Source organism: Lynx rufus, unplaced genomic scaffold (assembly GCF_022079265.1).
Source record: "Lynx rufus isolate CCGP_SWC_20201006 ecotype Redwood Valley unplaced genomic scaffold, mLynRuf1.p SCAF_7, whole genome shotgun sequence".
Taxonomy (NCBI): domain Eukaryota; kingdom Metazoa; phylum Chordata; class Mammalia; order Carnivora; family Felidae; genus Lynx; species Lynx rufus.
This window is the reverse complement of record NW_025814889.1, coordinates 55951501-55968969: the sequence shown is the minus strand read 5'-3', so window position 1 is coordinate 55968969 and position 17469 is coordinate 55951501. Positions and strand designations below refer to the sequence as shown.

The window sequence follows — 17469 nt, the reverse complement described above, 5'->3', positions numbered from 1 at the left end:
CTTTCTAAACTTTAAGGACTTACCTGGCCAAATGAAATATACATGGTTAGTCTAAAATTTTTAAAGGTGATTACATTCTACATGCAAAGCATGAATTAATGTCAAACAGATGTATTAAACGATTGCGTTCAGATATTTATCAAAGAAGATAGAAAATAACTGTTTTAAGTATCATAGAACTAGTATGGTACAAAAAGTAGAATAATAATTGTGGAGCTATTATTTGTTATTGAGTTCTTACTATTATATGCTAAGAGATTTATACTTAGGAGTTTTTTAAATCTCACAACAGTCCTAGCAGGGAAGACAGCATCTCTCAACAGTATGCAGGTGAAGGGTTTCTGTGGTAGAAACCAAAAAGAAAATAACGAGAATAAATTGGATTGGGGGGAAATATATATTATCCCGGATTCTTAATTAAAAAAAATTAATACTAGATCATTACTAAATAACTAGTGTTTTTCTTGCCTCTCAAGCCTCTACAGATAATGAAGAACTTCTGCAGTTTCCACTGGAGCTCTGTTCAGATTCGCTTCCTTCTCATCCTTTTCCACCAGCTAAAGGTTGGTTAAATGAGGGAAATGCGAACACAAATCCTAGTTTCTCGTTCCTTTTACTTCTTCATTGTAGGCAGTCTTACTTACTCTTGAGATGAAGATTTATTCTTCATTCCCTCATGGTCTGTTTCTTCATGTTTGTACAGGGGAGAGAGTAATATTCCTCATATTTTAATTTCTCAAGTAATCTCATCATAAATTATTAAGGTAATTTTTCATGTGATACTCCATTCTTATACTTCAAATGTATTAAAGTTTTATCTTCAGAAATCTGTATTTCCCTAAGTAACTACTCACACATGATATATTGATACTATCTGGTAAGGTTTTTTTCCAGCAACGATTGAATCTTTTCAAAAATGTTTACATTTTATGGATAATAAAATACTTATTTTCTTCAGAAGGTGTGTGGAGAGGTTTAGGTGGGGGTAGTATAAGTAAAAAAGGGATGAGCTGTCTTTTGAGTGTCTTGGTTATTATTGAGGAATGTTGTTATGTGCTTAAAAGATACTGCCATATTTTCAAATGCAAAATGATACTTTCTTAATAGCAATACATCTACATAGATCTGTACAATCTTTGGAGAAAAATGGGAGGTAGTATTTTCTATTTCTCTTCTGATTTCAGGGCAATTTTTATTATAAGAATTTTCAGAATCACTATACCTTATTTTATAGCATTACATATACAATAAGTGTAGTTTCTGTTTTTTCATAAGTTTTTATTCTGAGAAGTGATGCATTTGTTATTTCAAACAAAATTGGCTTTTCTAATTTTTACATTTTATAATGCAAGATAAATTTTTAAATGATTTGTACTTATCAGTTATTTCATCTGATACCAATTAGTTATAATACAGAATAGTATTATATTCACATTGCATATAGAGTCTTTACTAAATCACTAGGCCTGCTTATCTATGTAGATAAATAGATCTTGTCTCATATTTTGAAGATGAAAAGATAAGCTCCTTTCAGATTCTGAACTTTCTAACATGGTAACTGTGGTCCTCTTTCTTGTTTAAGTTAAAATTCTACTTTAGAACTCCATAGAGAATTTTAGCATAGTTCAACTCCTTGAAAGAAGAGAGGAAAAATCAAATTCAAAGATAATCTGAGTTCAGATTTATCAATTAAATATAGCTTCCAGAACAAAAAGAACTGTGAAGAATCTTCCTTGTACTGACTAGATACAATTTTTTTTTAAAACACCTATTTGTACAGGAAACTTGTATTTAGCCACAGGGTTAGTTCAAATCACTTTTAGTTGTCATTTTGTTTATCCTTACCCTGCAATGGGTGGGGTGGGGTGTGGAGGGGGGACCAAAACCAAAAATGTAATCACAACAAAAAGATTTGATCAATTGGCAATCTATAGGAATATATACTTGTGGATATGGGGTTCCTTTAGCTCAATTTTACCTTGTTAGTAGTTACTGATTTCTGAAGAAAATTGGATTTAAATTCTTTAAATTTTTCGTATCTATATTGATAACTTGCAGTTTCTGCAGTAGCTTTCAAAGTGTTTTCAAAGGTAATTGAAACTAGTGCTTGTTGGCGTCATGAGTCTATTTTGTAGAAATGATACTTTGTAGAATGAGGAAAGAAGAATTTGAGTAGAATAAGTCATATCTGAACAGTACTTAAAACATTGCAGTTCATTTCAGGGAGTGTGGAGAGGGGTCCTAAAGTGGAGTAATAAAGTAGCAGACCTGGGTTCTCTTCTCAGTTCTGCGACTGATCAAGTGTGAGAACTTGGGCCAGTTAACCTCTAATAAGCCAACTAAGCCTCAGTTCCTCATCTGCAAGATGTGAAAGGATTAATATTCTCTCTAGCCTTTAACTCTCATTCCTTGGGTTTCTATAGCAAATGGTTCTTCAATAATTAACATGTTCCTGTTATTAAAAACATACATCAAAAGCTAATTAATCAAAATCAGAGGCTAATGTTTAATTAAGTTAAATTAAAAATTTCCGAATTAAGTTGAATTAAAAATTTCCGAATAGCTTCAAATCTATTAAATCAATAATTTTTAAATTCAACTTCTCCAAACCATGGAGTTTCTTCACAGGTGCTTCATGGCCTTCTAGGAGGCAGGGTGGGCAGGGAGTGAGGGGAGGGGAGGTCTCTGGACCCGCTACCTCTGAACTAGAGCAGCTTCGATTCAGTAATGCTTTTACTTACCGATTTTCTGTATCTGATTTTGTTGTAAGAAAGAGTTTCAAAACGTTTGAAAACCACCGAATCAGATCATGCTGCCATCATCATCATCTTCATAATGTTTAGTAGCATCACATCTAACACTAACATATATGAAACTTTTATACTAAGAACTTAACTGCAAAAACTATGTGCAAAAACTATGTGTTTTTCCTTGAATATTACATTTTAGAATCATCAGTAACTACTAAAAAGTTTAGTAGTGCCTTTTTGTGAATACTTTTGTAAGTGTCGTTTCTGTTGCATGCATATTTATTGTCTTTGCTTCCTCAAGTCTTTTCAGGAGGACATCGGTTATACTAAATATACTTGAAGAAGTTATCACAAAGTATTTTGGAAGATTTGAGGATAGGATGGGTTTTGAAAAGGTCTGAAGAGTGGAATAATAGAGTGTAATACATGAATGTAGTAATTGAGCATTGTAACATGAAGGGAAGTTTTAAATAGAGAATAGAAATATCTGGCAAAAGTTAAGCTTAACATTTTGGAAGAACAGGCAAGAGAGAGAAAGGTAAAGAGTTCTAGGAATAAATAAATAAATAAATAAATAAATAAATAAATAAAGAGTGCTAGGAAAAGCCCAAAAACTTCTTGACTTTCTTATATGCAACCACAAGAGGCTTAAAAGTCGACTACTAATATTGATAAATAAGTAAATATATAGTTTTATGGTTTTTATACTTTTGTTAAGGTCAGTTAGCTAAGCTGATGGAGCTTTTTCCCTTTTTTAAATTCTGAAAACTTTATTAAGCTTCATTTTATTTTAAGTTTAATATTAAGTTTTACTTAATTTAATTTTTCAAGAGCTATGCACAGCATATTTATATATACTTCCATCTTTTAACTTGTAGATAAACCTTTCCTTTTTCTGTTACTGAAAAATGAGTGAATAGTATATGAAGAAAATATGCTTCAATTATGTGTATCCTAATCTAATTCACCGTGTAGAGTAAGCCTGGGCCTGAATTGTCCATCCATGTTCATTTTTGTCCTTTCATATTTTGTTATATTTGGTTTTATTTCTCAGGATAACAAAATAGTTTGATGTAGGTCTCAAATTTATGGCCGGTTTGATTACCTTGCTAGGTGTCTTGATTTTCTGATTTGAAATTTTAAAAGGTGCTGAGCCTGAGTAATTTATTCCAGGAAATTATCATGTGGAGGTCATCAAAATTCTTTGATGAATATTATGAGGTACATAGATGATGTGCCATCAACGTAAATTACTTATATTCACATGAGGCTGTATTATGAGAAAAAGAATGGCAAATTTTTTATACCACTCTCATAATGTTTTTTCTTCATCATTAGTATCTATACTTTAGTTTTCTAAATATTTACTTTTACACTATGAAATGGCTTTAAGAGACCATTATATATATGTATATATATACACACACATATATATACATATATATAAACATATATATGTGTATATATGTATATATGTATATAAATTAGTCTATATATTTATATATAAATGAATTTATATATAAAAGGATAGAACAAATACAGTAACAATGGGGAATCTGAGTGAAAGTAATCTGGGTAAAAATAAAAAAAATCAGTAGGATTTTTCTTACAGACTGTAGAAAATCTCAAAAATGTTATGCATATACTTTTTATAAAAGGTTAGCAAATTATTTTTGATATATGTCTAAAGCCCTAAATCTCAATATATTAGGTACCATACTGTGGTTCTTAAGATCTCAGACAAATGTATGTGAATCATATGCCACTATAAATATATTTCAAATACTTTATAGGTTTATAATAAGATAATAGTTTTCATTAAAATTATGAGAGTTTAAGGCTTTTAAAAGGTTAGGTAAATTTAGTTTTTTATGTACTGTCAGATGAAGCTGTATAGAAGAAAAGTCTTTTGTACCTAACTTGATCCTGCTTTCATTTTGCTTTGTGCTGGGAGGATAGCCTCATGTTCAGTGGCATAAGCTGTAGGCTGGCAGGAGAGTACTCTTTGCATTAAGCAGCTGCTGATTAATGTGACGAGCAGAGGTCAAATTCTGGATTTCGGTATAAAAAAAAAACAAGTTGGTTTATATCCTCAATACATTGTACTCCATAATTAGATATTCACATTTGAAGTTTTTTAATGTTTATTTTTATTGAGGCTATAAGGGTTATTCTTTGTTAAGACAAATTTGATTTTAGAAGATAGTTTAATTTTTTAAATTAAATGACTTGCCTCACATTACTTTAAACTAGCCATTTGAAATATAACCCTATAAAAACTACAAAGTTAGCTTTTATTTTATCTTGCCAACTAATGGTTCTAAATTCTTACAACTATTACATAGTTCTTTACACTAACTAAAAATATCTTTATGTATTAACAATTCATTGCATGTCTGTTTTTTCTTTCTTTTTAAAATCTATTTTGTCACTACAACCAAATGGTAGCAACAGTACCAAACACTGAAGTTCTCCATGTTGTTGATGGCCCCAACCATCAGTGGGAGGTCCTGAAAGGAGAGAGATGCTGAGGGGAAGGAGATTGAGAGGAAAAGAGAAACTGCAGAGTGGAAAATATATGAGAAACTCATCCCAGATATGGGAAAGAAGGAAGGAAAGAGAATTGATGGAGAAGTAGGGATAAGGAATCTTTGCTTCTTCAAGGCAGCTTGAGTTCAATGAAATCCAGAGTTTGCGGAAGAGGGAGTAAACAGCAAAGAAAATGGAACTGGGTTACTGGGTTATTTAGAAGAGAAGATATAAAGGGTGGGGCAGAGGGGAGAAGTGAATGCCTGGAAACAGGCAGGAAAACAGAAAATGGGCATTAAAGAAGACAGGTTGTTTAGGCTGTTGCCCTCCTTTAATTGTACAAAGTGGAAGCTTTAATGATCCAAATAGAGAAGCTAATTGTCTTTGTCATCTAATGTACATATTGTGATAGTAGTCGAGTTTTTTCCATAGTGGACTCTCCAAATTGAAGCTATTTATATTTTTCTCTGTGCTTTAAATATCTTTTAGCTATAATATGGCAATTTCATTATCAATCCACCAGTATTTGAATATCATTATGGACAAGGTTTCTACTGAATGTTTATACACATAATTTGTCTTATTTAACTCGGTCATTAAGCCAGATTTTATAGTTATAGGATATAGCTAATCAGTATATTATAGAGTGACAGAAATGCTGAAAGAGACATAAAGTGAAATTTTGATCATAATAACTTAAAACTAAGAATGTTTAAATAGCTAAATAAAGCAGACATTTTTAAAGACTTCAGATTGCATATGAATTTTTTTAAGTGGGCTCCATGCCCATCATGGGGCTTGAATTTACAAACCCTGAGATTAAGACTTTCTTGCTCTACTGACTGAGCCAGCCAGGCATTCCAGATTGCATATTTTTTAATCTGCCAGAGAATCTTCGTAAGTTTCAGGGCCTTTTTTTTTAGTTTTGGTAATTTCCTTAAGATGACCAGATAAGATTATCTCAAGTATTTTTTAATTATTCAAAGCAAAGATGATTTGTAGATTCTAATGTGAATAAGTTGTCAGAAGAGTTATTGATCATTGTAGAGCTTTATCATCGCCAGCTGATACCTTTGTCCTTGGTTATGACAAGTTATTTAGGAGGATGGAAGAAGTCTCAAACTTCAGAAGCATTGGAGCATGTATAATTGAGGGAGAAAGAGTCCTTGCCACATTATTTTCTGTTGTCATCAATATGCTCATTTTCACTCAACTGCTTTTAACCTAGGTTAGTCTCCCGCCCCACACTGATAAGGGCTTGTTAAATACAATTGTAGTGTACTAGGAGAATAATAAAACTTTATTTTCTATTTGTCTTGCTGACTTTCTAGGATTGTTCAATGGGGGGGGGTGGATAACAGGGTTATCACTTACTGGTGACTTTTAAATGAAGCAAAAGAATCATTTTTTTGTATCCAGTGGGAAAGGAAATCGTAAGAGAAGTGGGCTACTGTGTGGCTTCATTGAGACTTTCTGCAGCTAGAATGGGGATAACCTAACATAAGAAGTGTTTGTCTCAAACTCTTTCACATGTGGAGCAGAGACTTTCACATGTAGACAAATATACAAATGGCTGGCAATGGGCATTAGCTACTCAACAAATCTCAAAAGATTTTAATAAGATTTCTACTCCTGAATGTGAAATATGTTCTCTCTCTTTTTTTTTTTTAAGTATTGGCTTAGAGATTGCATATGTGTTTATTTCTTTTTCACCAGAATTGCTAGTTTGCCAGTGAGCCAGATAACTGATATCTGTAGTACCTTCTCTTTTGAAAAGCCTATTACCTTGAAAGCCAAACTGTAATTAGAGGAGCAGAGTGACTGAGAATCTGAGGTCCTTAGATAACTGAGGTGTGCAAACGTCTGAGGTGCTGATCACCTGTTCCCTGGACCACCTCATCTTGGGCCTTTTTTCTGTGAGAAAAATTAAGATCTTGGCAAGCATGTTGGGTGAACCTGCTGTCCTGAACTGAGATCAAAAATCATCTCCCTTAACCTTTCCCTTAAGAATATCTGCAATTTAAAAACTTTTTTTTTCTTAAATTTTAATTCAATACATACATATATGAAGGCAGGGAATAGACATTTTCCCTTGCTCTTCCCCCCCCCCCCACCCTTTGTAAAAATTTTTTGGGAAAAGTAATAAATGTACACGGTGAAACATTCAAATCTTATGAAAAAATCAAATAGTCCAAAATCTAGCTCCCCCTTCTCCATTCATTTACCTTTTCACGAGGCAACTACTCTTAATCAGATTTATTGTCTGTCTTTGCAAAGATATACTATTTATCCTTTAAAAAAACAAATATTTTACAGATCAATGTGTACCTTTGGTTCTTTTTTTTTAAATTGATATTTAGAGCTGGTAACAGATACTTTCTACATGCTCTTTTGGTGGACATTTGTTATTAAATTACATGTAGTTGCTACTCACTGGGGAGTTTCCTATTATCCAGATAATACTGAGTTATAGAAGATAATTTCATGTTAATAATTTTCACATTTTTTTAAAGCTTTGACCCCTGTTCCCTCATTTTAAAAGCTTTCACAGAATTCCTAAGGCCAAGTATATTTTCTGTAAGTCTCTGCCCCACAAGTCTGTACTACGTAGGACATAGGAGAGCCCTGGGAGCCACCTGGGATATGGAGGCTTAGGATGGGCATTTGCTGTCCCACCTTCTGCACCGTGTCTGTTTCAGTGCTGAACTAGCTGTCCCTGGAGATGTGATAGGACTCTGAGTGTCTGTTCTGTTGTAGTCTCCTTCCTGTGGGTTCCATCTCCTCCTGGACTTCCAAAGCTCCTCAGGATCCTGAATCAGGGAGGACTCTTCCTGTCTAGATCTACGGTCTTGAGGGCATGATGGTCAGGGGCACACCCACAGCATGGTACCTCACCGTCATTTTGTTGACCCTACTTAGCCCATTTATTCAACAGCTCTGTATTGTAAGAGGAGTGTCAGCCACTCTACACTTTGCAGTATTAACTGGTGGTCACTTGCCTTATAAAAATGGGGAGAGGGAGTATGCATACTTCCATGCACCCAATTAGCAAGAACCTGTCCAAACCTTATTTGGTATAAGGTTTAACTTCGTTAATTTAAGAATATTACCAAAAGAGTAATACATTAAGCAGAGATAAAAATATGTATTTACTTAATTTATAATTAAAAAAAAAACTGGATGACTCAAATTATTCTCAGAAGTTTTTGTAGTGCTGTTTAAATTTGTATAATACTTAAATAGCTATAAGAAAAATATGAAATATTAGGGAAAATTCTGGATGCTCCTTTTGTGAGGTTCCTGGAAAGGGAGTGATTCTAGTTTGGGACCCTAGTCATGTCTGTGGAGAGTACTTTTTGGTTCCACAACGTCTTAATGCCACCAGAGGGAACTGTTGACAGTGAAGTCCTTGAATGAAGGGGATTGTGGTAGTGAGGGGGAAGGTTATGGTTAGTAAGCAGCTTGTGTTTATCTGTGAGACACAGGTCATTGCCTTGTCTGTAATTTGTAATCTTATTGACCCTTCCCACTCCCCAAACATTTTCCCTTCCGAGTTTCATTTCAGGTTTTCTTTAATTTCTCTGCTCAGTTTTCTCATCCTGCTTTCATCCTACTAACATTTGTTACTATGTTTATATTTTCTCATGTCTATAATGTTTCTGAAACTCTTCTTGTGTTACAGTAACAGTCTTCCTTGACATGCTATTTATTAACTGAGCTAGTTTTCATATATCAGTAGAAACTGCACTTAAACCCTGAATTCTTCTATTTGGTTTGCTTTTATAATGAAGCCATAAAGATTTCCTCCTATTCATCTGGCTTATAGATGGTATTGACAAACAGCAAAGAAGAGATACTGGCTTGTACTTAGCATCCAAGCTAATGTTGTTCATATTGTCTTATTAGAACACCTGGAGAGTGCAAGTTCTAACTCAGGTATACCAGCTGCACAGAGAGGTGAGTTTGTCTAATTAAGCAAATAGTCACCAAAGGTGTGAAATTCTAGTGTGGTGGTGCATAAACAGACAGACATTGGAGAAATGCACTGGACAGTGGAATAAACACCAAAATGTGGCATTATTGTAGTTAGAATGTGTCATTAAAAATATTAATTAACCTAATACTTAAGTTTTTAGCATCTTAATAGTTTCCCTGTTTCTCAAAATAAAATTTTAGCTCTTTGACATTCTTTTTAGCTTAGTAGTAGTAAAAGCTATTTTATTTAAAAAGGAGAACTTGTTAGACTCGCATCTGCCTCCCCACTCAATGTTGTCAGAAGCTTGTTTCCAAAATCAGACGTGAAAACAGAATATTGACCACAATAATCCTTTGGCCTTTCTGTTACTTATGGTAGAAAGAATGTGTTCTAATAAAAGATAAGTCAACCAGTGATTTTTTTTTTTTCATGTGTTCTTCAGCATTTGATTTTCATTATTTTTGTTTTAGGGTAAAAATAAGGAATTAAAGTCCTAAAATATAGACAGTTAAAACCTTGTAAAGAAAAAGAATGGGAAATAACATTAGTCAAAGCGGTATATGGTCCTTGCAGTGATATTTTGGTTAAGACCTTGCTTCCATTGCCCCTAAGAGACCACCACACAACTATGACATCACCAAAAATGCTCAGCCAGCTAATTAAGAACTTGGTTTTGGACAAATCAGTGTCTAAAGCTTGACTCTTTACTATCTCTCATATCTGACTTGAAAAGGACCATTCTTTTTCTAAGTTACAGTTAAAGTACATCATCGGAAGGAGTGTTATGACGAGTAAGAGACGTCATCCATATTTTTTCTTTGTTTTTTCTTTTGTTTTCTGTCTGTGTTTTCAGCAACGTCAGTTGATTACAGTTCCTTTGCAGACAGATGCAGCAGCTGGATAGAGCTCATTAAACTGAAAGCTCAGACCATAAGGCGCGGATCAATTAAGACAAGTAGGCGGATGTTTCTACCACATTATGATCTGAGAAGCATATCCCTGATTTCCCAGTGGTGAAGGCTAGACCTTTCTACCCTGTAATAACATTGCCGATCAATCATGTATTGGAGTGTGAAAGCTGCAGACTCTAATGGTCACTTAGCAAAAGTTATTGAAGGGCCTTTAGATTTGTTCATTTTAACTGTAGAATTATGTTTTAAAAATTTTACTTTTTGTGAAGGTATTCTTAGAAGTGTATAGATATTATATCCTCCTAATGGAAGGAAATTATGAGCTCTCTTATAGAAGAGATACTCTTTGAGGACCCTAGCTACTATGTAGTATATGGCATCTGTTAGTTTCCTAAGAGTGATAAAGAGGGCCAAAAGAATGAGGTATTTCTGGATAGAAAGTAGTAAACTCTTATCTCACTGCTAGAATCAGGATCGTTACTTACGTGTTCTTTATACTCCATGTGTTTTGATAGACTTTGAGGTAAACATATTTGAGTGAAAGAATTTATAGTACATTAAGAGAGAACGAATGATGTTTTAGAGGAAAGATCACAGGATATGGAACCAGACAGATCTGGTTTGGGATCCTAGAAGTGTCATTTTAATAACTGTGTGACCTTGGGCAAGTTATGTAATTTCTCTGAGCCTCAGTTTGCTCATGTGTAAAATGGGGATAATATCTATGTTGCTGGGTTGTAAGGATTAGATAATACATATGCATGTGTGGCTTATAGTAGTTACTTGATAAGTGCTAGCTATTATTATTTGTTATTTTATAAACAGTTAACTTTTAGATAGCCAAGGTCATTTGTTTTTAAAATTATGAGTTTGATCAAAAAGGTTTGGAGAAGAAACCCATTACAACTTGTTAACATAAGGTTTATCTACAAGTTGACAGTGATGAAGTTGTCTGAAACAGATGGAAAAACTGCACTGGGAAATATAACAACTTTCACACTCTCTTTGTAATAATTTGTTCCTACAGCAGATAATTTTTAATGCTCTTCTGCTTTTTCTTTTTCTTCACTTTATAACGATCATTGTGTGTTGTCCTAGCTATACCGCATCAGCATTTTCTTTTGCAGGAATGCCATTTTTCTTCCAAAAGAATTCCATTTCAGCATTTCCTCTCACGTTTTTCTTTCTCTCTTTAATTGCATGCAGTGCATGATAATTTCTTTACTCTCATGACATGGCTTACCCTCACAGACAGCTGAATGTTGTCACCACTTTTTTGGAAACCTTAGGGAATAATTGAGTTACCAACATCTGATCTTGAGGTTTTCTTTTCTTTCTCCAAATTTAGCTGTCACCGTTGAAAAAGCAAGTCCGATGGGTGAAGGAAATTTCCGGAACCGTTCTGCTCCACCTTGTGCAAATTCTACAGTTGGAGTTGTTAAGATGACACCTCTTTCTTTCATTCCTGGAGCAAAAATAACCAAATATCTTGGGATAATTAACATGTTTTTTATCCGGGAAACCACTTCTCTTCGTGAGGTAGGTAATTTTATAACATTGTTTTTGTACATTTTCTGATTGAAGACATTAGTATCAAAACCAAATGAATTTCAGGTTGTTATTTTTTGCTAAAGTACAGACACATGCACACACACACACGTACCTTTTCTTTTCTTTTTTCTTTTCTTTTTTTCAGTAATTTGTCTGGATTGATTCTAGATTAGACTTACCAAATTTCATATAGCACCGAGTATTAGCACAAGAATTGTGTTGGGTTTAATTTCATTTATTATTAGAGATTCCAGATCCTTATCATAAGTAAAACAAGTAAATTGATCCATGTTGGATTAGAGATTTAAAATCGCCTGAAAGAACAGTTTAGTTTTTTCAAGTAGTTATTTGCCTGCTATTATTTAAATAGCAGTTTTCATGGTTTTACATTTAGAAACTGTAGGGGACTATATTATAGATAGATGTCTGTGGATAGTTTATGTCTGTTTTTTTTCTCCCCCTGAAAAAGAATGTGGCTGCTCATTTTATTGCCCCCTCCAGAAGTATATGAGGATGCCATTTATTCAAATTCTTACCCCACAGTGGGTAACAGTAATTATAATGTTTTGATGTGGTCACATTTAAGAATCAGTCTATTATATCTTTCATTACATAGGAATTTAAACTCAAGGAAAAGTTGTATTTACATTGTGTCTTACTAGAGCAAAGTAATATTGTGAATAGGGACAATTTTAAATTATTGAGGTATGAAACTTAATAAACTCTTCAGCACTTTGTTTTTTTTAAAGTCTATGCATTATAAAGATGCCTTAACTATGCTTTTTTTCCCATTGTGTCATCATCAGTGTTTCTGTACTTCCTTAGAAATAATAACCCTTATACTATTTTTTTTTTTAATTTGAGACAGAGAGAGAGAGAGAGAGAGAGAGAGAGAGAGAGCCTGAGCCAGTGAGAGGGGCATAAAGAGAGGGAGAAAGAGAATCTTAAGCAGGCTCAATGAACTCTCAGCACAGAGCCCAGTGCTCTGCTCAATCCCATGACCCTGGTATCATGATCTAAGCTGGACCCTCAATTGACTGAGCCACCCAGGCACCCTGCCCTCATGCTGTTTTTTTTTTTTTTTTTTTTTTTTTTTTAAATGGGAGGCTGCTATTTAAAAACAAAAATTTTTTTTTAACGTTTATTTATTTTTGAGAGACAGAAAGAGAGCAGGGGAGGGGCAGAGAGAGAGGGACACACAGAATCCTAAGCAGGTTCCAGGCTCCGAGCTGTCAGCACAGAGCCTGATGCGGGACTCGAACCCACAGACTGTGAGATCATTACCTGAGCCGAAGTCGGATGCTTAACTGACTGAGCCACTCAGGCGCCCCTATCATGATGTTTTTAGTATCATACTCACCATTCTGCACCTGGCACAGTCTCTGGCAGAGAATAGACATGGATATTTTTCTGTAAATGAGGGCATGACTTCTGACAGATTAATTAGGTAGATGTTTTCTTTATGATAAATTAGGAAATCATATTCCATTGTGTTGAGATAGAAAAGATGCTATCTTAATATATTCTCAAAAACCTTTTAATATAGAATTAAAATAGGTGACGCTTTTAGGTCCATTTAAATTTGACAAAGAAAGTTGGGTGTGAGAAGCTGGTATGGATGGGTAAATTAACTTTCCAGTTGTTTTTAATAGCACGTACTTATTGCACTATGTTAATCCATAAAATTTTGTTTCCTAAGTGCTTTCTCTATTGCTTGAAAGCCACGCCCCAAAATGTTGCCTCACAGTGGATTTCTCTTCAACAGAGATTTGTAATATTAACTGTATGGCATAATATCCCAAATTTATTTGTTACTTGATAAGTTATTTGCTTACAATTATATAATCTTTTAAGAATTACCCTCTGTAGTCTCTGTTACTCTGCCATCAGAATTTCTAGATTTAAAAGGCAGGAAGGAAACAGATATAAGTGAAAGAAAAAATGTCCTGAGCTATGATGAATTGGAAGTAGGCTGAAATGCCTCAGTTTCTCAGTTACAAAGAGAGCTGCCTTTACAAAACTACTGCTTTTTAGAAAGGTGTGATCTGGTCAAATGTTTTTTCTAACAGTGCATTAAATTTTTGCCATTCACTTCCAGTTTAAAGTTTGAAATTTCTTCCTAGACTGTAAATAACCTCCAGTAGAATTCATATAAAGCTGAGGTTGAACAGCATTTTAAGCTCTCAGCTAGACTTTGGTTTCTGTTTTGTTTTCGAACACTCAAAACATTCTCCAAACTACTGGATTTCATTCCCTGACAAATATGTATGGAAAACTCAGTATGTGCACATACTGAGTTGTGAGCAGAACAGATGCATATAGTTGTGAGCAGAACAGATGACAGTTTCTGACCTGGTGGAATTTACAGTCTGGTAGAACTGGAGCATTGTGGACATTAAACAAATAATCATGTAACTTATGTATAATTACTAGTGATGTTAAGTAATATAAAGAAATACAACAAAGGCTGTCAGAGGAAATAACAGGGAAACTTAATTTAGATCTGATAGTCAGGGAAGGTTTCTCTGAGAGAGTTACATATAAACAGGGACCTGAGGAATTAAGAGTTATTCTGGTGGAAAACTGGGGAGGAGCCTTCAGGAACAGCATGTACAATGACCCCGAGGAAGGAAAAGTGCTTGACACCTATGAAAAACTGATAAAAAGGCAAGTGTGCCTAGGGGATACGGATAGCAGAGAAGTTTTATTATGTATATTTGCCATCAATTTGTGTGAATGATAGGAACGATTTGATGGAGATGTTGAAGATGGAGAAACAATTTGAATTCTTGCTCTGCCATTTTTTTTTATTAGCTATGTGGTCATAGCTAGTCAGGGCCACAGCTTTGGTTTCATCATCTGTAACGTAAGGGTACTAATCTCCATCACAGACATGTGTGCAGTAAAGGTTTGTTCATTCATGCAACAGATCCCTGTTATGAGGAAAATTAAAATGATCATCTATTATATTAAGATCATTTAAGATGTTTTAATATATATTATTTGGCATGTTATATACATTCATGTCCACGTATATAGTTTGATTTTTTGCATATTATTATTTAGGAAGGAGGAGTCAGTGGTTTTCTCCATGCTTTCATTGCTGAAGTGTTTGCAATGGTGAGAGCTCATGTCGCTGCATTAGGAGGCAATGCTGTTGTCTCCTACATAATGAAGCAGTGTGTCTTCATGGAGAACCCAAATAAAAACCAGGTGAGATGTAGCTGGAAACATCCAGTGAGGGAACCTGAGGATTTCCCCTGTGGCTTTCCCATCCTCCCATTCATCTCCCAACCAAAGGGAATTGCTCTTCAGAGCTTTTGGATTCTAGATGTTTAAAACATGTTTAATAACTATATTAGTAACCATGGTCATACATAAATCACATACTGTTTTCACATCCCAGATCTTCTTAAATATCTCTGGAAGTTTTGCTCCTAAGTTACTGTGAAAGCCACCTCTAGTTTGGACTATGAACTGTCCAGTTCTAACTGCCATACTAGTGAAGAGTACATCCCGATGGGGCCACACTCTTTATTTCTGTAATAACATCAGAGTTTGTTTGTTTATTTGTTTTTAAAGTAGGCTCTATTGACCCTAGATCGAGTCACATGCTCTACCCACTGAGCTAGCCAGGCGCTCCTTTGATGTATCTCTAATAAATAATTCTGTTAGTGGGAGCAAAAGACCATTACTTAGGATCAGTTTTATAATAAATTTATCAGTATTGTTCCTTTAAAAAACTTACTAATGTTTTTTTGTTTTGTTTTGGTTTTTTTTTCAGTTTTCTTGTGAGTTGCCTTCTTTTCATTTGCTCATTTCTCTATTGGGTTGTCTGTCTTTTCTCTAGTGACTTCAAAGCCTGTGCTTTTTAGCTATGCAACACTGCCCCTAATATAACAGAAAATTGTAAGCATATTATTGAGTTGGTGATTAAACATGTCCTGTTGTTTGTCTAGGCACAGTGTCTTATAAATGTAAGTGGTGATGCAGTGGTTTTTGTTCGTGAATCCGAGTTAGAAGTGGTATCAACCCAGCAGCCTACCGCCAACTGCCAGCCATCATGTACTGGAGGAGAAGTTACCACCTGAAGTAAATTAGAAAGAGTTCAACTAAATGAAATTCATCTGTCTCCATTGTTTTGTCTTTAATTATCTTACTGGACTTTTAAAAGTGAACTTAATTTCAGATCATTAAGAGAGAATTGGTACATTTTGAGTAGATTTGATTTGTCTCTAATCTCTTGGAGGCATGAGAATTTTTAAACCATGGTGTTTTGTTTGCCAAGCCACGCCCCATGAAATCTTGACCCTTCACTAAGTTCAGATAGATTTCTCAGAGAACTGTAGCAGAGATGGAAGCTGTCTGTAATTTATGTTGACTTTAATAAAATCATACTTTGAAACACAAAATGGTGAGATTATCAAGAAATTATAATAACTACCCTGGTGTAATTGAGAGAAACTAAGCAAGAAATTCATAAATTGTTAATGAATAAATAATATGATTTGAGGAATGTGTGGGAAAATGGAGAAAAGTTTTGAGAAATCTATGTGTGTTTCTTAATGTGTTTTATTTTGATAACTGAGTTTGGAATTTGGTAACAACTGAAGGGGAAGAGTGCTTCAGCCATCTTTTAAAAAGTTAAAATTACTGTAACTTGGATCCATATTGTGTCCTAACTGCTGTAAAAGAAAATGTAATTTATTAGAACGAGTGTCCTTCCATTGAAGGTTTTAATAATGTTTGTAAGGAGGGAGGAAGAAATTAACTACATAACTTTACAACTGGCCAAATTTTGTTAGTGTTTTTGTTAGTGTTTAATTTGTCTTGAAGAGGCTTGGCTTCAACTGGGAAGAAAAAGGTCAGTGAGTTTTGTTGAAATAGTTAAAATATAATTGACCTAGTAGGAGTATAAAATTATTTTTAATAGAATCATACTGCACTCCTACCAAATAAACAGAATTATATCTTAGGCATTTTTGATGGTAAGTTAGATTGTATTTGGCATAGAATTTGGAGATGTAACTTGAATGTAAATATGCTGCAGAGTGTTGAATGTATACGTAGAAACACCTTTTCTGTCAATGCCAAATACCTAGTGCAAATGAACCTTAAAAAGTACATTCCTCCTTTGCACAATAAAATTTCTGTATAAAACTCATGATTTCGCTCTTTCAGGATAACAAACTACCCTAAAAATTAGGAATCAATTCCTTGTTATCACAGGTGTCAATATTTTTCTGTATTTTGTTTATAATTTTATTTTTTAAATAAAAAGTTTATAAACTGGAATATCCCCTATGTCTCTGCTTGCCTCCCTTGTGCAGTACTGCCAGTAGTCTGAAACCCCTTCCCACCCGATGGTCTCCATTCCTCCCTTCAGTCAGCAAACATCTGTTGTGCATCTGCTGGGACTGTGGCATATTCATGGTCTTTGGTTGGTAGGTATTCACATTCAGCATCTGTTTGTTGAATGCTTGTTAGATCCCAGAGCACAGTTTTAGGCAGTCACCAAAGCACACCTAAGTTCTTATGATCATGGAGCTTATCTTCCATGGCTACACAAGTGAATAATCTGTAAACTGTGCTATATGGTACTATAGCAATTGCTAAGGTTTACTAAATGCTTTCTATGTGCCAGGCAGCGTCACAAATAGATTTTTGTATTAACCCTCGTAATATTTACAGAAACCCTATGAGGTAGACGTAGATACTGTAGTGAAGCCCCATTTTGTGATTGAGGAAGCCG

At 34.4% G+C, this 17469-nt stretch overlaps 1 protein-coding gene across 5 annotated transcripts in view; it reads left to right on the top strand.

The window, feature by feature from the left end:
* C2CD5 (C2 calcium dependent domain containing 5) overlaps nt 1-17012 on the top strand; it is a 99176-nt gene extending 82164 nt beyond the window's left edge. For 2 of the 5 annotated variants that reach the window (XM_047065363.1, XM_047065366.1), the window contains 6 exons: nt 477-563; nt 9186-9236; nt 10109-10210; nt 11515-11705; nt 14784-14930; nt 15677-17012. In XM_047065363.1, coding sequence (XP_046921319.1) covers nt 477-563; nt 9186-9236; nt 10109-10210; nt 11515-11705; nt 14784-14930; nt 15677-15808 — 710 coding nt within the window. In that variant the 3' untranslated portion in view covers nt 15809-17012. The remainder of the gene's footprint in view (nt 1-476; nt 564-9185; nt 9237-10108; nt 10211-11514; nt 11706-14783; nt 14931-15676) is intronic. The other 3 variants (XM_047065365.1, XM_047065367.1, XM_047065364.1) reach the window with 2 other exon arrangements.
* Nucleotides 17013-17469: the final 457 nt, after the last annotated feature.